This window comes from Engystomops pustulosus, chromosome 9 (genome assembly GCF_040894005.1).
Source record: "Engystomops pustulosus chromosome 9, aEngPut4.maternal, whole genome shotgun sequence".
Taxonomy (NCBI): domain Eukaryota; kingdom Metazoa; phylum Chordata; class Amphibia; order Anura; family Leptodactylidae; genus Engystomops; species Engystomops pustulosus.
The window spans coordinates 74,923,947-74,939,538 of NC_092419.1; the positions used below are offsets into that span (position 1 = coordinate 74,923,947).

The 15,592-nt window shown below is 39.1% G+C and overlaps 1 protein-coding gene across 1 annotated transcript; it reads right to left on the reverse strand.

The window, feature by feature from the left end:
• Nucleotides 1–215: 215 nt before the first annotated feature.
• Nucleotides 216–12,817, reverse strand: LOC140076585 (ras-related GTP-binding protein A). The gene is made up of 10 exons (XM_072123175.1): nucleotides 12,616–12,817; nucleotides 12,238–12,281; nucleotides 12,025–12,124; nucleotides 11,876–11,942; nucleotides 9,297–9,519; nucleotides 4,429–4,524; nucleotides 4,219–4,341; nucleotides 4,043–4,134; nucleotides 3,187–3,302; nucleotides 216–771 (listed from the first exon to the last, which is right to left on the reverse strand). The coding sequence occupies exons 2-10, from the start codon at nucleotides 12,262–12,264 to the stop codon at nucleotides 674–676; spliced, it is 942 nt and encodes a 313-aa protein (XP_071979276.1). The 5' UTR covers nucleotides 12,265–12,281; nucleotides 12,616–12,817; the 3' UTR covers nucleotides 216–673.
• Nucleotides 12,818–15,592: the final 2,775 nt, after the last annotated feature.

Below are 15,592 nucleotides of genomic sequence, written 5' to 3' on the forward strand. Positions count from 1 at the left end.
TTTTGTTAATTAATAGTTTTGATGCCTTCAGTGTAAATCTACAATTTTTAGTCATGAAAATACAGAATACCCCCCCCCCTCTCTGGGGATGCCGTTATGGTGAAGGGAAATAATTTAAATACAAACTGGTTTCCATTATGTTTTAAGCATAAATATTTTTATTCTAAAACATAAAAATACACTCAGTGAATTAAACTGATAACTTGTTCCAGCTGTAATCAAAAACTCACCGAAATGGCAGTTTTATTGTTAAGAATATGGTAAATGAGTTTAATAGGACAGCTTTAGCATATCTTCTGCACAGCCCCATAAAGAGACAATGTACCACAAAAGCATGACTTGAAAGGTAAGGTCCACTTTATGAATGTAGAAAACATTTCAACCTGGCCTAAATTGTGTTATCCCCTATACAGTAACATATTGATGCACATTTAGTGAGTTAAACAACATGCTACAAATGTGCACAAAATTGACTTGTGCTGGACTAGCCAATGTTTACAGATTTGTAATGGTTTAAGACTTTTCCTCATATTAGTGAAATACTTTATACGCAAATTGGATTATTTAGAATTTAGGTGGAATAGAGTTAAATTCCTGGTGGACAAAACTGTTAAACAGTGATAAGAAGGGTTATTTCTAAATGATGCCCGATAAATGCCCTCTGATCAATGCCTCAGCGCATAAGAAGACTGTGTTTAGGGCCATCCACACGTTCCAACTTCTCAAAGTGTTTTCTTGCATTCCGTATATTGATTAAAGTGGCTGCCGAGGCTGCAAAAGAGTGGATAATATTACAATTAGGAATGAGATTTATGAATACAGTACATAAATGTTTCAGCTCTACATATAAACCACCTTGATTTTAGAACTTATATATTTTATCTTAAAATATTTCAATGACTGATCACTTTTAAATAGACATGTAAAGTACTTTTTATTCAGATTTTTTTTAAGCCGTTTGGGCTTGCTTTCTGCATAACAAATTGCACTTCATAGTGAGAGTATTCCAAATATAGTGAAATTGATAAAAAAAAAAAAAAAACAAAAAAACAACACGTGCGGCATATTCTTGTGGGCTTGGATTTTATAGCTTTCATTGTGCGCCCCAAATTACATGTCTACTATATTCTATTTTTCAGTACAATCACGGGGGTTCCAAATTTATATAGCCGTTACACGGCTAAATGCCAGGAATAAACGTTATTATATTTTGATAGACATTTTGGGATGCAGCGATAACGAACATATTTATGATTTTTACTGTTTATTTATATTGAAATCAGCTCTAGGGAAAAAGGGGGCAATTTGAATTTCTAGGTTTTTTAAATTAATTTTCTTTCCCTTTAATTAATTTTTTTACCATTTTTCCAGACACCCTAGGTTCTTTAACACTAGGTTGTCTTATTGCACATTGGAATACATCGAAAAAAAGAGAGAGCCTCGGGTCTTTGTGTGACCGAGACTGTCATAGCAACGGATCAACGCTCTCCGATAATTCAGCGGGGAACGACGATCTAAGCCAAGATAGCGGTGCCCATTTGCCACCAGCTCTTTAATGCTGGCAGCGATAGATGGGTTACCGGCCACCACATTCTGAGCAATTTCAGGTTTTGATAACATACCGCAGCACTCTATCAAGTAAGGGTTTTTTTTAATCACTATAAAAACCTTTTATTCTTACATGGCAGCTTGCCAAAATGAGCAGCGAGTCAGGGGGAGTCCAAACACCCCTCCCTTCCTCACTCCCAGCTACTCCTTCCTTCCTCCGAGGTCATCCTGCTATGATCTGTAAATGCCTGCTGTGGCAAGGAGGATGAAGTTGGAGGAGGGGCGGGGAAGTAGCAGTCTCTCTGGCATGCTGATGATTCTGGTAAGCTGCCAGGTAATATTAAAATGCTGTTTTTATGGTAATAGAAAACCCTGCCTTTTTAGCTAAAAAAAAAAAATAAATTAAAAAAAGTTTCCATTACTTCCCCACTTCATTGATAACTAGCTGCTTAAATGAGTTGTAATGCTCCAGTAAACCCTACATTTACTTTGCTGTATGTCAGACAGGGCAGGTAATTTTAAGCCATTTTGCAATTGGATTAGTTACCCGAATCTTGCTCCTTTCTCTTGTATTCTGCAGACTGCCCCTAGATGTCAGTAATCTCTCATATGGCTGTTACTATGGACATTTCATCTTCAGAAAAAAACAATGACTACGGAGCAGGAGAAACGCCCACATCTCTCACCCTGCAATCAGCTGATTACCTCATGTCTCACTGCTCCAGCAGTCATGTGCAGGGAGAAGCCCTAACTAATGTAGTGACCAAACACTTGTGTATAAACAAATAATCCACACAGACAGAAACTGCAGCCCCCCTCCCCCCAGGAAGTGGCAGGAGACACTCTCCAAGTCTGCAAGCTGTCCTTTCATGTGCTGTGCTAAAGTTTTACGTAGATAGATAGATAGATAGATAGATAGACGGACGGCCAGATAGATAGATATGAGATGGATGGATACGGTGTCATTGGTCAGCAGCAGGTGCTTGTGAGGAGGTGACAGGGGGCAGGTCCCGCCCCCATCTTGCTCATTGTCTTTTTGCAAGCTGGAAGCTATGGTTGCTATGGGCCAAAAGAGGTACTTAATGAGGACCGAGAGGCAAAATACTTGAGGAATGATTACCAGGGACACCTGGAGCAGAATTGTTTTTTTAGTTTTTTTTTGCTCAGAATGACGGTTTCACTTTAAGCCATGAAAAGCACTCCTTAGCTAACAACAACTGGGCTCTGTAGGTTTAATTAGCTCCACAACCATTTAACAAAAAGATTAATAAGCCCTTTTCTTGTTCGCCGTTTCCTACATGATACTGTAGGCAAAAAAATAATAATTTAAAAGCAAGAAGACCCACTGACATACTGTAAACAATAAACATCAACAAAGAAATCGGAGAAACCCATTGACATCAAGACAAAAAAACCTGTACATAAGATGCATCAAATTATATAGAACGGTATATACGTCTCAAAGTTTGACAAATTGGCCGATCTTATATACAGCAACGCAGACTGCTGCAAAAGAAATTTAGTATGATCCTTGAAATAACTAGTATGCCTATAATCCTGCATAATAATATGAAGAAATCAAAAGCACAAATTACAACCACATTTACATTTGCAAAATAGCAATGCCTAGAAACTTACGAATTGAGGGGTCAGACATTACAACCATGACGTAGGTGTTGGATGTGAAAATATCTATAAACGCAGCAAAGTTGGAATTTCGCACTTCCATGCTTTGAAAAGATGCGGCCAGTTTACTGTGAATAAAAGAGACATGAACAGTTATTTCCATTGAAGTAACAAAAAAAAAAACAACATATTTTATTATTTAAAAAGTAGAACCTAAACTTGTGAAGAAAGCTAGGATTACACAAGTTGCCTAGTGCCACTTGCCTAGTTTCATCCTCCGCTTTATCTTCAACCATTTTTAAAGATCCGTAGCAGCCCCCCTTGAGCCCTGTTGTGTCCACTTCTACAGTACTACTTCGTCATGGAATTGGCCATGGGATGAGCCCTCTCCAAACACTGAACTTAAAATTTTAAGAACCCCACTTTCCCCAAAAGTGATATCAAATAAATAAAAAGAATAAAATCCTATCTCCAAGTCCAAAATAGCAAAAATTATCAACCTATGGAAAACAAATATTTCCGTCTTTGAACCCAGAAACAAAAAAAACAATCAGACAGAAAAGGGCCAGGTCATGGAACGCGTTAACGGGGTCATCCCATCTCACAAAGGTATGGCATATACATATGACATGCCATTCGTGTCTGAAGCATGTCTAGAATGGTTGGGGTTCCCAACATTAGAAAAGTTGTGAATGTGCTGGCACCTCTCTTCACTGCATCCACTGCACCAATAGAAAGGTGGGTGGACACTTGTTCTGGTGAAAGGTGCAGTTCCAGTATCAATCAGATATGTGGATATGCTATGATTTTGAGATGAACATACCTACTTACTAGAAGACAAGATTTTAGCAACTTAGTTTTTTCATACCTGCAGCTTAGTTTGAACTGCTTTATTATATTACTTATTTTCTCAAACCGGTGAATGTCGCGTTGCTCCTTACACTGATAATGAGAAATTACCTGAAAAGCAGAAAATCCAAAAATTACAACAATGCTCAAAAGTACCTAGAGTTTAGTGAACCTTAAAATGTAAAAAAAACTCACCAAAAACGTAGCCCTCTCAAATAACAAAACTTCATCTGCCTCAATAATCTGGGCAAAATTACGCAGGTTGGATTCGAGTTGCTGGACATTAGGAATCAGTTGATAGACAATGCTGGACCAGGCCTGAATATAAAAAGCACACAATGGAAAAAATCATGAAAGGTGAAAGTATAAAAACATTTGACTTCTAAGAAGGAAAGTACCAAATACCTTGTATAATGTCTCATCCCAAATAGAAGTCCTAAAACAGGCACAATCCAGTGGTCTGGAAAGGCGCCTTAAATCTTCTTCTCGTTCCTTAAATATCTAAAAAGACAAAAAGGATATAACTCTCTGCATTCAGAAAGAAAATTAAAAAACTGCAATCCTCTTTGGGTCACATCCTCATTTGAGACTGAAAAAAATGTTACAGCATGAACACCATTTTTTTCTGGTAAAATGGTCCATATGAAAAGTCTAATGTGTCTGCAATAACATAATAATACTCTGTTTATGTTACTGCCATTTCTAGATGGATCCAGTTCCTAATTATTTCACTGACATTAGCAGACCCGTCTGAAGGAGAGTTATGTAAAAATGGTCCATGTGAAAATTCCTTTTAACCCTTTCTTACCAGGCCTTTTTATACGTATTGGCCTAAGGGCCAGAACTTCTTTTTTTTAAACAAATAAATTCGCTAGTGTGCGAGGGTTGTTTTGATATATATTATGTGGTTTTTGGCAAATGGGGCTACTATGGCGATGTTTTTTATATCTTCAGGAGGGATTTTTAAAAATTTTATAAGGAAATATTAATGTTTATTTGTACATATTTATTAATATTTAGTGTGTGTGTTTTTACTTTATATGTCCACCACAAGATCATAAAAGACACCTTGGAAAAATTTCCATAGATTTTTTTCCTTACATCTATTAAAGCCCCAGTTACAGGGGCAAACAACCCCCAGGCGGGAAAGTTCCCCAGCTCTGCTTAATCCTTTCCGATTTGGCACTGCCGGAGATATCCACTGTTAAACAAATGTGATTTTTAAATAAAGATCTCAATTCCCAATTGTAACATTAACAGTGAATACTACTGGTTTTGTTTCACCTAGAAAACACAATAGTGGTATGATATTAACCCCTTAGCGCTCTGCGCCGTAGCTGTACTGCGCTGAGTCCCGCGAATAGCGCTCAGGGCAGTACAGCTACTGCGCAGAGACGATGCCGGTTCAGCGCTGTATAGCAGCCGAACCGGCATCGTTAGCCGCGGGATTTCAACGGTAATCTACCGTTGACATCCCCGGCTAACACCCGCGGTCGGAGTGGGCTCCGATCGCGGGTGTTTAACCCGTTAAATGCCGCGGTCAACGCGACCGCGGCATTTAACATGCCTTCTGGGGGTCTTTACATCACAATCGGCCCCCCCGCACCGTTTTCGGGGGGTCCGATTGCTGTTTTGCCACCTCTGGGGTCCGATCGGGACCCCAGAGAAGCCTGGAGGGTTTACCTTTAAGATGGCGTCTGTGACGTCATCTTAAAGGCAAAGTGTCAGCCTATGCATCTGCATAGGCTGGCACTGATAATACCCTGCAATACATTAGTATTGCAGAGTATTATCAAGAACAAGCAATCAGATGATTGCTTGTTCATATCCCATGGTGGATCATGTAAAAAATGTAAAAAAAAATGTTTTTCAATAAAAAATTACTTTATAAATCACTAAAAATGCCCATAAGCCCCAAAACATATAAAGAGACATATAACACTCAAAAAAGTCTAAATCATAACACAAACCCCACATATATAGTATCATCGCGTCCGTAACAATCCATAGAACTAAATAACTATTGAACCCATATGATGAACGCCGTAAAAAAAAAACGTTAAAAACCCGCCAAAAATTATGATTTTTACCTATTATATCCCACTAAAAATGCAATAAAAAGTGATCAACAAAACATATGTACTCCAGAATGATATTGTTGCAAAGAACAACATGTCCCGCAAAAAACAAGCCATCAACCAGCTCTGTAGCCAAAAACGTAACAATGTTATGCCACTTGGAAGACGGCGATGCAAAAATGATAGATTTTTCCCCACATTAGGGTTTTATTTGGCAAATTTAGTAAAACATAAGAAAAAATATTCATGTCTGGTATCCCCGTAATCGTATCGACCCATAGAATAAAGATAACATGATTATTAGGCTATACGGTGAACACAAAAAAAAAAAAAAAGTAAAAAATCCAGTACAGAATTGATGCTTTTCTACTCATGACCTCAAAAAAAGTTCCAAAATTTTCAACAATAGGTGATACCAACCCCAAAATGGTAACACTGGAAAAAGCATCTCGTCCCGCAAAAAAAATGCTGTCACATGGCCCAAATAACGGAAAAGCGAAAATGTTATAGCCCTCAAAAGGGGGCAACCAGAAAACTAAAATCCTGGCAGCTGCAGGGTGCTCCTTCCCTTCTGCGCCTTGCTGTGCCCCCATAACACAAGTAATGTCCACATGTGGGGGGTCGCTGCACTCAGGAGAAATTGTAGAACAAATTTTATGGTGAGTTTTCTCTTTTTATCTTTTGGAAATGTGTAAATTTTAGGGCTAGATGAACGTATAACCGTCAAAATTTGACCATTCTAAATTTCACCGCCATTTTGATTCAATTACTATGAAGATCTCAAGGGGTTAACAATCTTTGTAAATGCTGTTTCTGATAGTTTGAGGGGTGCAGATTTGAAAATGGGTTGGTTATATAGGCGGTTTTGTTGCTAAATATGTAAAATTTGATTTCAAACAGTATTTATCCCCAAAATAGTCAATTCCGAAAATACGGAAAATCGCTATTCGATTTGTAGGCCGCGTGACGTCAAAATAAATTATCCAAACATTTCAAAAATTATGAAAATGTAAAGTAGACAAATGGGAAATGTTATTCTGCAAGTTATTTAGGTGTTAAATCTATCTGCCTGAAAACGCGGTGGTTTTGAATTTCGAAAATGGCAAATTTTTCTAAAAATTCATCATTTTTTTCTTTTTTTTGTAAATAAACGCAAAACGTATCAGTCAAAATTTACCACTAAAATGAAGTACAACATGTGGGGAAAAAACAATATCAGAATCGCTTTGATAAGTAACAGTGTTCAAAAGTTATAACCATATAAAGAGACGCAGGTCAAATTTCAAAAAAAAGTTGCGAGCCTTGACCTGCAAACAGGCTGCGTCCTTAAGGGGTTAAAGGGGATATTGTTTTCATATCACAGAATACGTGCCACAGTGCAGGAGCTATGACCGCTTGAAGTTAGACACCCTCTAAGTCAGCTGAAAATATAATGTAGGAGCTTCAGAAGACACTATGCAAAAGTATGGGGATGGGTTGACAGATTTACATTTTTATAATATTTTGGTAAGGGTTTATTTTACAAAAAAAGTAATTGTTCAAGAAAATACAAAGAAAAAACTGTAAGGAAATGTAAAGCGGTTCCAAAGATTTTGCCAATTTAAGAAGAGTAGACTTAAAGAAGCCACGATGGCAGACAAGTAAATAACATCCTTAAAGGGCTTTTCCCATGAAAGTAAATTCTGAAATCTCAATCCCCTAGTGATGTTTACACAATTAAGATAATTTTTAACCCCTTACTTAACATTTTTACTCAGTTTTATTGCCGTTTTAGCTGCTATTACTCAGTGATGGTCAGTGTAAAATCCCAGAGTGTGGGCGGGGACTCTCTAAGCAGGCACTGTATGATCCATTGTAATCAGGGTACAGGGTTTATATACATTTTCATTTACCTTCTGAACTTTGTACTAGTACCTGACACATAGAAAGAGAGAGATGAGAGATTATGAGATGCGTGAGATGCATATTTCACAATGTCAGCACTGCTACATACCTGTTCTCACACTATGAGAACTCCTGTGCCTCCCTCCCCCTCCCAGGATAAATAACTTATTTGCCTGTAGCGTGCAATTTCTCTCCCCTCAAGATGTGATGTTTGCCGGCAGGAAGTGAGTGAGTGTCTGACAGCTCCATCCTGGAGTGCAAGGGGGAGGGGCTAGAGGCAGAGAATATTTAACGGACACCTGTCATCAGGTCTGTGTCACTTGTCCTGTCACTACTACCTGTTGGAGCAGCTCACAAGGATCCATCCCAGCATTTATCTAGTTATTTCATACATTAATCATTATAAAATCATCTATTCTTTATCATGTAAATGAGGCTGGTCACATGGTCAGAGGCAGTGATGTCACCCCTGTTACCCCTCCCCTCCCCCTGCTCATGTCTGTGTGTAATGTATAGTAAAGCATGGCTAGTGTGTGCGCTGCATCTGCCCACATGCTGCATCCTCCTAATATACAGGTGAGAGACACAGACATCAGCTACACATGAATCTGACATGTTCTGCTGTAACATGGCTGCCTGGAGCTGCTGTATCTCTCCTATACACACACACACAGGCTGCAGGGGGCGTGGCCACCAGCAAGCACATCATTATACAGCCTCACATCATTATACAGGCTGTCAGTCAAGCACTGGGGGTGTGGCTGTGCCTCCCACTCATGAATAGAGTGGACAGCTTGAATATGCTAATGCTTCATTGGACATTTCACAGGTCATTTGCATACAGCTTTAGGACCTCATTGCTTAGGTTTACAGGCATGTAGAGGGACAATGAAGGGATGGAGGCAATGCTCTCTAATGGCAGTTTATGAAAATATATTTAGTTTAGGGGGGTTATTTTGCATGACGGGTTCTCTTTAAGCTCATGCGCCGTCAGACAGAAAAGCAAGCTTTCCCGACCTGAAGTCAGAAGATACAGGGTCGGAAACCAGGGGCAACTGAAAATGTGTACAGTAGGACTGATAGAGACAGGTTGGAATTAGATCTGTAAAATGCTGTATTTTTGTTAATAACAGGGAATTAGAGAATGTGTTATTTTGTTATCCTGAGTACATTTAAATTTGTCGTTGAGGGAATACCCCTTTAATCTTTTTTGAATTTCTTTAGTTCCTATACCAGTCTTCACAAAAAGAATACCAATTAAAACTACAATGTGTGAAAAAATCTTTCCATTACCATGGTGTGATTACTAACCAGGTCTCTTTGGTCTTCTTGTACTAAATCCATTTTGTGAACCAAGCAAAAAACCTTGGCATCCGGAGAGTTCTGAAGAATAGCCTCCAAGCAGGACTGATAATAGTGCATGTCCTTCTCTAGCTCCCTACTCTCGACATCAAAGACGTAGATGAGGACTTCAACGTTGCGGAAGATGTTATCCCGTTGGCTAGTAAAGTAGTTCTCCATGAATGTATCCTGACTGTGGATGGAATTAACTTATTATATACAAACAAACATACATGGATGCATTTATAGATTTTAAATATCTGGATTATTACAGCATTACAAAAAAAAGCCTCACAAAAACACACTTTATATTTCAAAATAGCTGACATCATTTATGAGTGCCAAGAGCATTTTTGTCCCTTAGTGACTTTCCAGTTAAAATATAACAAATCGTAGCCAATGCGCAGTAAACAGTACCTGTTTGAAAACGCCTGCCCTAACCCTAGGCAATCCTCCCTGCTAGGTTCCAGTGGGCTAAAGGAGCTTCTACAATGCTTATGCAATCATCCACCTCCTATACCTGATATGCTCAGGACAGTGTTGAAGTCCTTGAAGGAATTTTTCAACTAAGCAATCTAACTTGCGATCACTGAGACCCCAAACGATCACCAAGTTAGGCTTGTGGATAGGGCCTAACTTGCTTTGCGGCAAAAAGCCCTTTAAGCACTGAAAAATAAAACATCTTTCCAGGGGAGAACGCTTGGGATTTTAAATCAGCAGAAGCTTTATACCCCCTTCCTGCTGATGCCCGTTTCCATTATTGCCCCTTTTCTTTAAAAGCCCATAACCCCATTTTTTACAAAACAAATTGCACTTCCTAATAGTTGCATTTAACCATTTCACGACCCGTGACGTAATAGCCTGTCACGGGTCGGCCACGGGTGAATGGAGAGGGCTCATGGGCTGAGCCCTCTTCATAGCCAGTCAGTCTTTGCTGCATATTGCAGCAAAGACTTACAGGCAACACCCGCTTTGCCGGCGGCTTCAAAAAGATGGCGGCGGTGAAGACCTGTGGCTGTCTCGTTTTTACCCTTTCATTACAATGTGCTATGGGGATTTTCCTCCTCATTCATTACAATGTGCTGACATTGTAATGAATGAGGAGGAAAATCCCCATATACGGCCATACAGTAGTATGGCAGGATCATTCGGACAACCGGGGGTTAAAGTATCCTAGGGAGTCTGAAAAATAGTAAAAGTAAAAATTAAAGAAAAAAAAAAAAAAAAAAAAGTAATAAAAAACCCTAAAAATACCCTCCTTTCCCTGGAACTGATATAAATAAGCAGTGAAAACTACCACATTAGGTATGAGGCGTACGAAAAATGCCCATTCTACCAAAATATAATAAGGGTTTTTTTTACTGCATTTAACCCCTTAATAGAGAATAGTGCCCAAAGTCGAAAATGGCACTTTTTTGTCATTTTGAAAAATATTTTAAAAAATCTATTAAAAGGTCTTACAGTCCTAAATATGGTAGCATTGAAAACTTCATCAGAAGTCGCAAAAAATGATGCCACCCACAGCTCTGTACACTGAAGTATGAAAAATTTATTAACGCCAGAAATGGCAAAATAAAAAAAAAAAAAAAAAAAAATTCTACACGAGTTTTTAATTTTTGTAAATGTATGAAAACATTCTAAACCTATACAAATTTATCATCATCGTGAACGCACCAACCCAAAGAATAAAATAGACCTTTCATTTGGGGTGCACATTGAAAGCCGTAAAGTCCAAGCCCACAAGTAAATGGTGCAAAGTGCAATTTGTTACGCAAAAAATAAGCCATCACACAGCTCTGTACGTCTAAAAATAAGAAAGTTATAGATTTTTGATTGTGGGGAATGAAAAATGAAAATGGAAAAAAAAAAAGGGGACGAAGTCCTGAAAGGGTTAATATTGTATGCCACATACTGTGAAAAAGGGAAAAAAATGAAAATGTAGTGAAAGAACACATTAGCCCCATTGTCTTGTAGGCTCTGCTTTAACTATTCTTTCCAATTTTTTTGGGGGAAAAAAAAATTGTGTGCCCAGCATATACTTCATATCTAACCCCAACACCCACAATGTGTCATTTCCTGCAGCCCCCGATCTATATGCCCCCCCCCCCCTTATAGTGCTCTCTTATTTAACCCTCTCTCGATACAGTAGTTCTCTTTATAGTGCCCCTTTTTTGGTAGCCCCTTTATAGTTCCCCCTTCTAATAGTACTCCTTTTTCTACCATTCGTATAATTCAACAAGTATGGGCTCCCATAATTATGTCTCCTGCACGACCCTCATAATAACGTCCCCTGCTACAGTCCCCATAATAAAGGGAATAAATTCCCTCCATTGAGTGTGAAGCTGAAAGCGAGTGGCTCCAATATCTCAACCGAGACTGAACTGCAAAGCAAGGATCCAATAACTTCAGGTCCAGTGTATTATATTCCAGGCTGTGATATGGTGAAAATATTTGACCATGATATACTTTAAAGTTACCTAATCGGTTAACAGAACAACTTATTAGTAAACTAAATTCATATTTCTATATAGTCATGACCTGTTACTTACCCACCACAATCCCATAGATTCAGCACCAAATTCCCCAAAAATCGGACATGAGAGTGCTCAACATCAACTGGAGATGGAGGAGAAAGAAGCACAGTTGTAACCACAGAAATATCAGTGCACAGTATGGCAGCCACTGAATAAGTTCTTACTTGTGGCACCCAAGCGACGCGTGTCTCGTGCAATGTAATTTGCAAAGATGATGGATCTCATGCTAGTCTTTCCGGAACCACTCTTCCCCATCAACAGAACCTAGTGGAATCAGAAAAAAATCTTACATGACTTCTCTTACTAGACATCCATTATGTTGGACTTTGTCCCATCATCCTTGGTCAGTAGTGTGCCGGTTATTCTGATTAACTTACCTTTTTCTTCATGGCTGAACTGGGCATCACACAGCCAAATAAATCTGCAAAATAAAAAAACAAGCATGATCAGATGACTACTGCCTGATACACTTACATAGCAGCTCAATCACTAGAGAGCATTGGGGAATCACCATAGGAAGCCATGTTAGAGTAAGATAAACCACGTCGTGAGCCTCTATGTGGAGCTATTCCATACATAGAAGGCTGAGGTGCTAGGAGCTTCCCCAGCTCACACATTACACATGCTTAGGGCGGGCTCCACAAGGTGATAAGACCCTCACTACCGATCACTCCACATACCCCGCTAAACTACATCCACCCACAAGTCGGCGTGCTATCCCCGGAGCCCTCCATCTCTAAATCTACACCACACACCTCACGAGTCTCCTGCTCCAACTATGTCTGCCCACAGCAACTGAAACAATATGAACGACCTCCCTTGTCGCTCCCTACACCCAAAACAGGACCCGGATGTTTACGAATCACATGATTCATCACACGTGACAGAGGCGGAAGCTGGAAAGGGAACTGTGGGAGGCAATAAACAGAAGTTCTCGAGGGTAGTGAGAGCGGCGGCGCCCTCCTCCCAGCAAGTTGTAGCAGTACGCGGCTGGACATTGCATCTCATTGGCGGCTTTTGTAGTGGTTTCCTAATACTGTTGTACAAATCCTGATTTGTACTGCGGTGTCATGCAGAAGGCTTGCATGATAAAAAGGCCCCTTCTAGTGCGATAGGTGCAGTCTATCATTGTAAGGTTAGATCAGCCCCTCGAGGCCAGAACACGTAGGTAAGGGCTTCTTCAACTCTGGTTTTGGCCTCCTCTCCATCTTTTGCAAAAGTTACAGGAAGCCTATCACCAGAAATTGACCTGACAATCCATTACCAGTATGTTGTGAAACAGATCATCACCTTCCAGACCCAGTTTCTTTCCTGGCTCAGTGTGAGGGCATCATTCATGAGAATAATACCGCCACACAATAACGTGGGTGGCAGCTTGATGCCTTCAATACTGAATTGCCTTTTAGTATTCAGTATCAGAGGCATCAAGCTGCCACCCACAACACGTAGTTTAACCCCTTAAGGACGGAGGGTTTTTCGGCTCATTTCTCGCTCTCCAACTTCAAACATCCATAACTTTTTCATTTTTACGTGTACAGACCTGTGTGAGGGCTTATTTTGTGCGTAACAAATTTTACTTTCCCATGATGTTATTTATTTTAACATGCCGTGTACTGCGAAGCTAAAAAAAAATTCCAAATGTGGAAAAATTGAAAAAAAAAACCTCACGTGCGTCACGTTCTTGTGGGCTCAGTTTTTATGACTTTCACTCTTCGCTCCAAATAACACGCCTACTTTATTCTTTGGTTCGGTGCGATCACGGTGATACCAAATTTATACAGGTTTTATTGTGTTTTAATACATTTTCAAAAATTAAACGAATGTGTACAAAAAAAGAAAAAAAAATTTTGCCATCTTCTGACACTAATAACTTTTTCATACTTTGGCGCACGGAGATGTGTGAGGGGTCATTTTTTGCAAAATGAGGCAACGTTTTCATTGCTACCATTTTGAGGTCTGTGCGACATTTTGATCATTTTTTATTTCATTTTTTATGTTATGTAAAAAGGTGTAAAAGTCGCATTTCGGACATTTGGGCGCCATTTCCCGCCTCGGAGGTCACCGCCGGCCGTAACAGTTTTTATATTTTGATAGATCGGGCATTTTGGGACGCGGCGATACCTAATATGTCTGTGATTTTTACTGTTTATTATGTTTTATATCAGTTCTAGGGAAAGGGGGGTGATTTGAATTTTTAATATTTTATTAATTTTTTTTTTTTTTTTAACTTTTTTTTTTTTTTCCACTATTTTTTAGACCATCTAGGGTACATTAACCCTAGATGGTCAGATCGCTGCTACCATATACTGCAATACTTCTGTATTGCAATATATGGCATTTTTGCAGCACATTCGTTACAATGAGCCACTGGCTCATTGTAACGAATCTGCAGATGCCAGATAGTCTCGGGTCAAACGAAGACCCGAGGCTACCATGGCAACCGATCGCCGCCCCCCGATGACGTTCGGGGGTGCGGCGATCGAAAAAAAGATGGCGGCACCCCAACGAGGGGGTTAATAGCCGCGATCGGTGCAAGCAGAAGTTGCAATACTGAAGCATCTTTTTCAAGAGATGTACAGATTACTAGTACACTGCACAATAGAGATTATCAGGACAGTGTTCTTCACAGGGCTGAGAAGATAGCAAGGAGTAAAACATGACAGTCTCGTTTATCCAAACAAATAAGGAAACATAAAGATATTCCAGATGTAGTCTCTTTTTTTTTTTAAACAAACTTTATTGAAGCCAATTCAATGCATACACTTGCATTAGTACATATTACAATACATGTACCCCAAGCCTATTAAGCAGCTTCACAATTTTTCTATTTTTACATAAGCTTACATTATTATTAGACAACAATTTCAAAACTAACAACAAACATTTGTCAGGCATGACAACATGATACTTCATTCAGGTTCACAACACAGGAATGTGTCTTTACGTGGGCTTTCCCCCATCAGGAAAATTCATATCCCTTGGTTCCTATCAAGGTCAAATTGTGTGGTTGATTTATAATACATGGATTTTAGCCACAATTCCCAATCATTATGAAATCGTTTTATTTTGCCTTCACTTCTCGCCAACAGCTTTTCCATGATACAGTTCAGATTCACCCTTCTAGTGAGTTCCACAAATGAAGGGACATCTACAGATTTCCACAAAGAGGCTATCAATGTTAAAGCTGTTGTTGTTATGTGGAAAATCACTCCCCTTTCTTTTGGTAAGTAATTAGTATTTCCCAGGCCCAGCAGCACTGAGGCCGGTGTTAGAGTTATATTTATACCTAAAGATTTGGATATCATTGATTATATTTGGTTCCAAAATCTAGCAATGTAGGGCAGTCCCAAAAAATATGTAGCATAGTACGTACCCCTTTCCTTTATGGCATCTTCAGCATATTGGTGAGGAATTTAAATACATTTTGGCTAATTTGACCGGCGTATAATACCACTCAAAAAAAAGTTCTAAAGGTTGCCTTCCCAATCCTCTATTTCAAACAATACTTCTAATACCTTGTTGATATATGTAATTATAGCATTAATCCCTGTATTAGTTATGGCTTTATTTGCCATACTAATTCCTTTATTTAGTTTAGTCGGGTTTAAGAAGACCTTACTGAACAGAGAGTAATTTGCATCTTTTATCGAAGGTTGAAGAGCAGAAATAAAATGACGAAGTCTCAGATACTTGTAGAGGTCCTGCTTTGGAATTTGATATTTTGATTTTATC

Bases quoted from the DNA above. Each gene is read 5' to 3' on its own strand.
- LOC140076585 (XM_072123175.1), bottom strand. From the start codon at position 12,264: ATGCCCAGTTCAGCCATGAAGAAAAAG. The intron at 12,125-12,237 runs GTAAGTTAATCA...TGATTCCACTAG, and splicing joins GTTCAGCCATGAAGAAAAAG to GTTCTGTTGATGGGGAAGAG. The intron at 9,520-11,875 runs GTAAGTAACAGG...TTCCATCCACAG, and splicing joins AATCTATGGGATTGTGGTGG to TCAGGATACATTCATGGAGA.